General features: G+C 36.1%; 1 protein-coding gene across 2 annotated transcripts in view; it reads left to right on the plus strand.

Moving 5' to 3' along the window:
• The window catches only part of ACOX3 (acyl-CoA oxidase 3, pristanoyl), a 31,578-nt gene extending 22,735 nt beyond the window's left edge, over positions 1–8,843 (plus strand). For both annotated transcript variants that reach the window (XM_026034121.1, XM_026034122.1), the window contains 6 exons: positions 21–134; positions 1,544–1,659; positions 3,528–3,702; positions 4,233–4,300; positions 4,976–5,062; positions 8,224–8,843. In XM_026034121.1, the coding sequence (XP_025889906.1) occupies positions 21–134; positions 1,544–1,659; positions 3,528–3,702; positions 4,233–4,300; positions 4,976–5,062; positions 8,224–8,343 (680 nt within the window). In that variant the 3' untranslated portion in view covers positions 8,344–8,843. The remainder of the gene's footprint in view (positions 1–20; positions 135–1,543; positions 1,660–3,527; positions 3,703–4,232; positions 4,301–4,975; positions 5,063–8,223) is intronic.
• The last annotated feature ends 1,998 nt before the right edge of the window (positions 8,844–10,841 follow it).

Below are 10,841 nucleotides of genomic sequence, written 5' to 3' on the forward strand. Positions count from 1 at the left end.
TTTTTTTTTTTTTTTTTTAGAGAAAATTCCTTTTGAATCCCCTTTTGGAACAATAAACTTTTTGCAGAACTACCACCACATCCTTGGCCAGAAATTCACAGCCGTTAGTGTTGAAGATTGCATGGACTCTTCAGGTAAACTCTTGCTGTTGTAGAACTGATTAAAAAAACTTAAATTCCTGCCTGATACAGAGATTTAAGATTCACCCTGAAYTACTTAATGGAGGCAAAACTAATAAAGTGAAGAGATAACAAAATAGAGACAGGGAACTGAGCAACAGTAAATCTCTGAAACTAGAAACATAGTAGGTGAAGAAACTCCACTTATTTATATATAAAAACTCTAAGTATATAAGAACTGAGTATATAAGAGACAATTGGGTTGCTTCCTAGAATTCAGTAACCACTTTCATGCTCAAATATTTGCAATAAAAGCTGAACTTTGAATAATTATCAGAGTCCTAAGCGAGATACAAGGTGAGGTACTGTGGTATATTACCATAATAGCTATGGGGGAAAATCTGAATAACTTAGAATACACAGATAATAAAAAAAMTACCTCAAAATGCTTGTGTACGTTCTTCTTTGTTTCAAATCTCCTACTAGAGAAATCCATCAGACCACAAATTAATAGGTAAACAAGCTTTTTGTCCTCTTTTGTAAATCCTACTGAACCAGATCGTACTAGTAAAATATCTAAATCTCTTTATTGCAGTGGTCTGTTAAAAGCTGTGCTYTTAAGCTAGGTGCCTGCACTCAGGCAGCATGTGAACACTCAGAATTGCATACATAATATCCCTACATTAAATCTTAAGCTAAGGCACAGACAAGCAGGATTTATACAAGGTCTTTAAGCTGTAGCCCTTTTTCCTTTAGTAGTTCCAGGCTGCTTTAAAAATATAACACACTTATACAAAGCAGTTAATTCACCTGCAGTTATGTTCAGCCACCTTTGCTCTATCAGAAGTCACCTGCTTCACAGCAGGGAGCATCATCTCAGAGTTGGGAAGTGATGAGTCCCCAAAATGTTGACTATCCTCTGTTTTTGTTCTGTTCTCAGAAGAGACTCAGAACTTTGTATACCTAAGTCTTAAACTAGGAAAGAAAATACCATACAAATTTTTGAAGGAATCAGATAGTATTTGGGTTTAAGTTGAGCTCTGGATACCTGGTCTTGTAGTTTGGAGCTATTTGGAACTAGGGTATGGTCAGAAGGATGTGTCTTCACTGCAAGTTGCAATCTCACTATACCTAGCTGTTACTAACATGCAATTACATGTAAAGTTCCAGTGTTTTGGGTTACACTGGCTACTTCAGATATCCACATACTTCTACATCATGCTTCTTTAAAGCATGTCTAGACCTAGGGATATTCATATATTGCAAGAAGGAATTCACATCTTTCAAGAGGGATTTAAATTCCTCCTATTTGAGTGAGGTGGTACTGGTTGAAGCTGTRAATTCTCTCCTGCATGGCTATCACTCTGCTTTCTGTGACCAGAAAAGTCACAAAATATTAAGAATTTTGGTTTTCTTTTCTGCAGTTCCCTTGGCAGCTTATAAATGGCTGGTTTGCTATCTGCTCCGAGAAAGTGATCTAAAGCTGAACAAGGAGAAGCAGGCTGGGCAAAGTGATTTTGAGGCAAGAAACAACTGTCAGGTAACACTTGTTCAGCTTTTTCGTTTTATTTATGTGTACTTTCATCCAAGTTTGCCAGATCCTGTTCATTTTATCCCATTATGTCATGAAGTATAATTTCCTCAAGCATAAAGCAGCAAATCATACAACTAATAAAATGTAATTCCTGTCCATGTGCATTGTATTAATCATGTGAGAAGGAGGACAGTTATGATCAACAGAACTCTTCCACGATAGTTCCCTTCAGAAAAGTGCAGGCATGTGCTRGGTGGTGTGTCTAAGTTTGAAATCACAACTTTTGAAGACTATATRTGCTACTATTAAATCTACTGCAGCATCTGATTATTACATCTCCATCTGTTCTTGTGGCCAAATACATACTGTAGGAAAGAATCTTGCTCTGGCAGGTAGGTAAACTCTATGACCTAATAGGTCTTTTCCATCACAATTTCTRTAGTGCAAAGTACTCATGAAAGATACCAGACTGACAGCACTGGAACCTGAAAAGGAAACACTGACAATCTACAAATAACAGATTCACCAGTGAGCTTTAACAAGTACAAATGGCATGACTCCAAATTTCAGTTTGTATCCCCAAGCTCCCTAAACACTTCTGTTACCTCCATGAGAAATCCTGGCTAGCATCCAAGAAAAGAGCACTTGGCATTTGTCACTGAGGGGAGAGATCTGTTCCCTGAAGATGGCCGGTGTGGTTGATCCTATCTGCAAAACTCATTTCAAAACTGCAGGAAGGGATATTCAGCTGTGCACTAAGAAAGAGCCAACCTGGCTTCAGTAGAGTTTGGTCTGTGCAAAACTACCAAGAGAATGAAGGAAGCCTTTCCGGTGTTTACCTTAGAAGCAGCAGTAGAGACAGTTTTCTGTTGTCAAATTTGGGACAAACATTACCCTCTAGTTGCATGCAGCATAACAAGTACAAGAAATTTGAGCCGGATTATCTGTCCAGCACTTAGCTCTTGGGAGTCTCGTTCTAGGGCCAGTGTGTTAGAGAAGGTCATTTACTCAGCAGTGTAAATGTTGCTCACCTTGCTCCTCTGTTCGGTTGTTCTACATTTTTCAAGTCATTTAGGCACACAATTCCCATGGAGATAGCATTGAAATACCTTTGGTCATTTGGTTCTCTTTCCTCCCTTCAATTTGAATTCAAGAAAGGGAGATTTTTTTGCTATAMATGTCTCAAAAACATGTGAAAGTGATTTGTAAGCAGTAGTTTAAAAGTTTACACATATTTAGTATAAAAGTTTCTGGACATGAAGAAGCACTTTCTTCTTTCAGAGCACTTGGTTCTTTCAAAACATGTTGCTGGCCATTGTATTAAATCTAGTCATGCTTACATGATCAGGTTTATTTTTTTTCATTAGTAGAATGGACTGTGATGAGTTCAGTAGGTTACTGAAACTCTTTAAAAAATGTATCCCCTTTATAGAATTCTRTATAATAATAATTCAAATCTAAACTCCTTTTGTCATCTTATAGTTGTATGGTTTTATTGATCATCCTACAGTCTGATCATCAGACCAATTTTTGATGGACTCCCTCACAGAGTCTGGCTGCAAGATTTTGCCAAATTACACTGCTTATATTTTAGATCTGCCCTATCTTAAGGCTGGTGTGACTACCCAAACTGGACCYCACTGAAAAATTAAGGTTTTATTTCTACTTGCATGAAGCATTTTCTGAGTAACCTTTGCAGAGACCTTTTAAAAAGCTTTTTCTTAGTGTTTCTTGTTAGACTTTCCTTAAATCTTAAGCTATGTTATCACCAGATCTAAATGTACAAATCCCTACTAGCTTCCCCAGAGCACTATTTTGAGCTTGATATTCATTTCTTGTATTTTATTACTCAATACCCTTCTCTGTTTCCTAAGGTGTACTACTGTCGATCATTAGCGATTGCTTTTATTGAGCAAACAGTCTTACAAAGATACCATGACTACACTCACGATCCCAGCGTGCCGTCTACTCTGCAGCCTGTGCTCAAGAACCTCAGTGCTCTCTATGGCCTCTGGTCTTTAAGTAAGCATCTGGCTGTGCTCTATCAAGGTAAGATCAACTCCCTGCACACGTTATGCAAGTAATTCAAGTAATTTTATAAAAGTCTTAATTTTAAAATTAGATTTTTTTTCTTCCCAAGTGTTGTCTCCTGGCAGGAGGAGAGAATCGTAATTAGGATTTACATTAGAGCATTTTCTTACAGCCTGTATAATGTAAAGCAGTCATTCTGGACAAAATTTTCAGGATCAGGGATTTGGAAGTTGTAAAGCTATAAATTAACCCAAAAGATTCACTCTAGCTCRGAGAAGATGGAATGCTCACAAGCTTTGGTATGGTCCAGTGCTTGCAGGAAATGACAGGGAATGTTCAGGCAGATGCTGTAATCTAGTTTGTTCCTAAAAATGATTCTAAATGTCTTAGGTTTGGAGTCAGCTCATCAATGAAAGACAGTCAATCAAATTACACCAGAGCATTTAGTCTCTTGGGTACTGAACTGATAAATTCCTTTGTAATAGTATAACATTAACTAATTTAAGCTTATTTGTATGACTTTTTTTTTTTTGTACATATATTTGTAGGTGGCTATGTTTCCGGTGAACAAGCTGGAAAATTTATTCAGAATGCTATTTTGGAACTTTGCTACAGGGTAAGCCATCAATATTGTTTGTTTGTTTCGGATAGGATAATACGATATATGAATATTAGATAAAAGAAATATGTTATGGTGTTCTTCAAGGGGTTATGAGGAGTTTATTTYAATTGTTTCTAAATAATATTAAGGTTAATAACCCAGTGACACTGAATCTAGTCCTTTTTTTTGGTCAAACACTGAAAAAACRTATGTCTTACAAAATGATGCTATTTCATTTGTGGCCTTCCATTTTTTTGTTGGAAAACCAGCCAAATACTTGCGATAACTAATAGAGTTCTGCATATTTTATTATGTTGTTAGTTCATGATTTTTTTTTTTCTGAACACAAAAGCTTTTCACACTGTATCAGATTTTACACAGGTAAGATAAGTTTCCAAAGAGGTTATGTTTTTAGAGTCCTTACATCTGTTTTTATGTCAGGAACAATGCCAGCTCTTCAAGACATATTTTAACTCCTGGGTGAAAAAGGAAAGCATTTAAAATGCACTCTCTTTTTGGTGATTATCTTGGGAGAAAAGCAAAGCAAAATAAAGCTGATTTTGTTGCAGGGGATTTCTTTTAAGCTGCCATTGGAAGTTTATGGAAGTAATTTAATGCTGCTCTGCAGTGCACAGATAGCCATAGATACCTGCAAAAGTTGGCGAATGTTTGTCTTTTGTTTTTAAACAGTTGAAAGATGATGCCGTTGCTTTGGTTGATGTCTTTGCTCCTCCTGACTTTATTCTCAACTCTCCCATTGGCAAAGCTAACGGAGAGGTAATAAAACCTATTTTAATATTTATAAATCTAATCATCTTGAAAGGGATTGTTTTTGTAAGTGGCCATAATGTGTTCAAGACAATTTACAGATAGGAGAGAAAGTGCCTGTTTAGCCTGGAGAAAAGGAGRCTGAGAGGGGATCTTATCACTGCATACAAGTATCTGAAGGGAGGGAGACCAGAGTCTTCCGAGTGGCGCCCATTGACAGGACAAGAGACAATGGATACAGCTCGAAATACAGGAATTTCCATTTGGATATGTGGAAAAAAAACTCTTTACAGTGAAGGTGACCGAACAGTGGAACAAGCTGCCCAGAGAGGTTGTGGRGTCGTCTCTGGAGGCACTCAAAACCTGCCTAGACATGATCCTGTGCAACATGTTCTAGGTGACCGTAGACCCTCCTAGGTGAGCAGGAGGGTTAGATTGGATGATCTCCTGAGGTCCCTTCCAGCCTCAGCCATTCTGTGATTCAGTGATTCTATTCTGAAACAATTTTAGTATTAGCCTTTCAACTAACAATCTTAAAGCATTTAAAAATCTTGTCACTCGAAGCTCTTAGAAACCCTTTGATATAAGCACATGTCATGATTCATGTTCCATAGCCAAGGAAGCACAAGCCCCGAGCTAAGGATTATTAGGATTGTAAAATGTACGCATTGATTATCACAGAAGAAGTAATGAAAAAGACTTTAAGAATCACTGGTTTTGTTTATTTCAATAATGACAGATTCACAGAAGTCAGCATTTCTTCCTTACTCTCCCACCTCTGTTTTGACCATCTCAGGATCTCCTGACATGAAATATCTTCTTAGTGTAACTAAATCAAGCAGTGTAGAGTAGTTTGGGTTTATTACTAACTAGCACCACAGCATTATTTTGTAGATGCTAGTTTAATCTCAACAGGAGGACCGTAGTCATCCCCGGGAGCTTTGTTTCCTTTTTTTTTTTTTTTTTTTTGAGGATTCAATTAATGAAAAAGGCTGAGGAGAAAGAAGCTTCAGAAATGGTTTTGGGAGAAGGAACACCATCTATAAGAACATCTGTAATGGCCAAAAGCCCGTTTTCTCCCCATAGTCTGTCTCTAACAGGGACTGTGAGTGGTATTAGGGACATATGACATGTACACAGCCCTCTTTCCTAGAATATTTTCTAGCAAKCAGCTAGAGATAATTTATCAGCAACTGATAAAGCTGTCTTGTGATGGACTTGGATAGTCATTTGGAAGATTTACTTTGTGCATTCCARCAAAAGGTTGGGCTGAATTCTAATGTAAATATAGTAGCCATGGAGACTTATTTAATTCAGTAATATTAGGAATTTAGAACTGATAAGACTTCACCAAAATCAATCCGTCTCTGAAATCAATACAGCTTAATTTTCTTACAGAATTTCTTTAAAAAAAAATCATTGCAGAAGAATGATATAAAGCTCTTGCTCTATCTTCAGTTGAGCAGCACTGCATTTCAAGACTTTTGAAAACCTCAAATAACCCATTTCACCTATAGCTATAAAGACCTTGAATAATGTGTGTCTTACACAGATAGGAATCTAAACATTACTGACTTCCTTGCYTAAGTGCTTTCTTGTAATATCTTAAGAGTCTTATTTAAAAATATCTTGAGAAAGTAAGTTTGAGTAGTGATAAGTGATGTCCAATCCAGGCTGTATAGGATATTCAGGCAAGTTTTAGGAACTCAGTCCATAAATTTTTAACTCCCATAAATGTTTTTGGCTGAAATTTGAAAAAGGCTGCCAGTCACTCATTCAAATAAAGTACTTAATAAAGCTGCTTGTCTCCTATCTGCCTGTATTTGTTTCTYTACTTGTTGCTATCTGTGAAGCTTATCAAAAATTCTGTGGCATTAACACTTGCATTTGGATAACTTTCTAATTACATGTATAAATTTTTCATTGGTTTTCCCATGATCATTTTTAGTTTCATACTTTCCTCTTTCTTTCACACATCTTATTCATTAACTAATAATTTGATTGTATAGATTGAATTACAGTTTGTGTTTCATATGAAAAGAGAGGGAATACAAAGGAGAAAGGAAAACAAACATTTCAGTACAAATTATGATGTGCTATAGAATAGGATATACAAGCATAATAGGCAAATTAAATTAATTCAGGCTAATCCTTGTAGTGGTGCAGTAGGGTGGCTTGGGCTTAGAGCCACAGATCCTTAACTGGATCAGGAGAAACGTTTCCAAGATTGTAACAAGCAGCTTTAAGCTGCCTGAATAATACGTAAGCACTGAATAAAATTTCACATTCTTTTTAAACTAAACTTTAATGTTCTGAGCATCATTTCCCCAAGGAAGCTGTGACAATCCCAGTTTAAGAATGTAAAGTTTTCACTAAATTTATTTCAAAATTAATTAAAAAATTTGTCAGACAATAGACCGGATTAAATAGTATTAGTAAGCTCTAGCCCAGATACTTGAGGTGCAAATATATTCAAATAAAGTATTTCAATCTTTATTTAAATCATCACAAATATTATAGGGACAGGCCTTTTCTTCATATCAATAAAAGTCTTTTCATTTTACATCACTGACTGCTTTTTCACTGTATCATCCTGTACTCATACTTACTGATGAAGACACAGGCCTCCTCATATTTCTATAATCCTATTTATCCCTCATAAAATTACTGGCAAATTCACAGGCTGCTTGTGAGAGAGGAATTTCTTATGCTCCGACAGTTCCTGTCTGCAGGAGAAGGTATGTTACGTGTCRCAGATGTGTTGACATACATGAGTGCTTTCAGATACAGTCTTCAGGTGTGGACAGTATGAAGATTAGTTTAATTTTTAGCCCTGGCTTCTGAATTTCTACGTTTGATAACACAATTGCTGTCAAATGGAAAACAACATACATAGTGTGAAAAAAAAAAACAAAAGTAACTTTTCTTATGCCAAGGAGGGTTTAAACRATTTACACAGGTAATCTAATGTTTATACTGGTTTGAAGTTTTGTCCCTTTCCTTGATATTTAGCATTCTAGCATATTCAGCATTCTAGCGCATATGTTATCTAGATTTTCTATCACAATCCCATTTCAACCAAGTATTTATTGAATAATTTAAACTTGCAGAGATTTTTCTGGTTTTGTTTTCTGTACAAATTAATCTTTTTTTTTTCTTTTTTTTTTCAGTTATATAAAAATATGTGGGCTGAGATCCTTCAAGGAAGCAAAGTTCTGAACAGACCTTCATGGTGGGCAGAATTTTGTACTAACAAACCTGTTATAGGCAGACTGAGGTCAAGATTATAAGTGAAACAGTTTGTAAGAGGTCGGAGAGGCTAAGATGGATACCAGATTTCACAGAATCACAGGATTTCAAACATCAGGAGGAACTAAGAGCATATGTCAAACATTGAAAATGAAATGAAAATGAAAGTTTTTATATAGAGGTGCAAAATCTTAAATTAACTTTAAAATCAAGTCTAACTTGAATTGTACATATCCTTGTAAATCAAGTTAATTGAAAATGAGTCATTTATACATTTTTTTAAAAAGTATCGTAATGTGAACTTGAAAGTCTTATATATTTTTACTGTTAGCTATAATGCTTTCAGTACTGCAAAATGAGTAGTAAGCCTGGAATAAGCCAAAATACACCTACATTTTAGATCACAATATACTTGAATTGTTAAAAATCTTGTGTAGTAAGAACATGTAACTGTGTTGATATTGAACATCCTACAGTTTCTGTCTGTCATCGTTATTAACTGGCAAATCATTTCTCTTTTCAAAAGAAAGAGACACTAACAGAAGACTGAAAATTCAAAATCTTTACGGCTTTAATGTGAAAAAATAGTTTTTCTTTATTGTTTCTGTGAACTGTTAAATCCTAAATCCTGCTTCCCTTCTGTTGTTGAGCAAGCTTATCGAATCAGAGAGATTATTTTKTAAGTTGACCAATATTTATGGCTTCATCTTGTGATGTTACAATAAATGGGTGTTCGGCATTGACTTCCACTTTTCCATGGTTCCATCTAAATTTGACAGAGCTCAGGAGACATTTCATTGAAGGAGAAAGCATTGCAAGGCCAGTATTAGAAAGATTTCTTACTGTTCCTCAAGATAAATTACAGAACATTTTTACAGAACATTTTAAAATACAGAACATTTGTTCTGTATTTTTCATTTTAAAATACATAACATTTTTAAAATTTAGTTTTCAGAGCATTTTTAAGAGCAGTACTAGGTTAATTAAGCTGTTGGTCACCACACTTAAGTAATAAATAAATACATTGCTCATGTTTCCACTGGAAAAAAAAATGGATAGAAAGATCTTGTTGAGCTTTACTGTATTTTTTTTCTGAACTTCGTTTTCTTTGTCCAGAGGTTTGTCAGTGTCTCCAGTGTTTTCTTTCTTTTTCTCTAATACGGTATCATAAGTCAAGGTGTCCCAGTAGAAAACTTTGTCTAACTATTGAACTATATGAAAAAGTCAAAATTTTAGCCAGATTTGCTAAAAAACAAATCAGTATATACTATATATACTAAGAAATAATTTTCTTTAAATTGCTTTGCCTCTTTTAAGAATGTCCAATAGGTGGCATCATCCCGTGGAAAAAGCCAGATCAATATAGTTATCGTTCGATCGATRCTACAGAACTGTACAGCCATATGATTACCTTCGTCTGTTTATATTTCTCCATCTACAGAGAGTCCAGCAAGTGTGGATTTACAGATTTTATTTGCACTGTTTTTTTTTGGTTTTTTTTTTTTTTTTTGCAAATATAAAGGAAATATACAGAGCACATTATTTCCAATACCCAGTATGAACACCAGGATCTGTGTGTCAATAAAATGGAAAAATGGGGAAAACAAAGCCCCACAACCCAAATGCAGAGACCCATAGCACTGATCAGCTGCTGCACATTGTGCACCACCAGCTCTCAGCAGCATTATTTCACCTCATCTTACCAGCTGGTGATTTCTCTATCAACTCTGAGTCCTTCCTAAGTGATAGTCTTTTACTGTCTCTCTCCTCCCAGCTGGGAAGAAGTGAGATAAAGTAGCACAGTTCTCTATAAACAGAGCAGTCATCTGTTTTTGAGGTCTTGTAGCTTTAGCCATCTTGTCCAAAATCAAAAAAGCAGCTGAGAAGTCACAGTAGAACAAAACCAGAAAGTCAGCAAGCCCCAAAGATATCCAGTGAACACATAACAGGAAAAACTGGATCGTAGCACTTTTGTGGAGATATATGCCTAAACTGTTCCAGCTAATCTTATTTATTACTACTATTTTGTCCACATCCAAAATCCCTGTTAAAAGCTGAGCCACTGCATGCTGATAAGGACTATACAAACTGTCTGGAATGAACACTGGAGGGAGTGTATTGACAGGAACGTGATTTTGGGGAGGCTGAATAGGACAATCAGTAAAATGTCATGATTATAGATGCTAATATGTGAAGTGTGCAAGTTCTTCACAGAGCTTATATTAAGCACATAACAGCATGAGAGCTTTGGATACCTGCACAGTTAACAAAAAGCACAAGACACCTGAACATTTTGCTGCAGTCCAGATGACAAAGTGCCAAAGTTGAAGTATGTAGAAGTGAACTGGGTCCACCACAAGACTATGGAGAGTGACTCGTCGTAATGTCACACATCTCTGTACCTCCAAGGGGCACGTGGTGGCTGTTCATCAAGGCTGTTTGCAAACCCCATGCCAGGTGTTCCACAGCTGTTGTTCTTTAGCTCTTCCATCAAAGACACACTCATTTTGTGGGCCAGGTCCCCTCTGCACTGGATAAC

Source organism: Nothoprocta perdicaria, unplaced genomic scaffold (assembly GCF_003342845.1).
Source record: "Nothoprocta perdicaria isolate Ctin4 unplaced genomic scaffold, notPer1 scaffold_14, whole genome shotgun sequence".
In the NCBI taxonomy this organism is placed as follows: domain Eukaryota; kingdom Metazoa; phylum Chordata; class Aves; order Tinamiformes; family Tinamidae; genus Nothoprocta; species Nothoprocta perdicaria.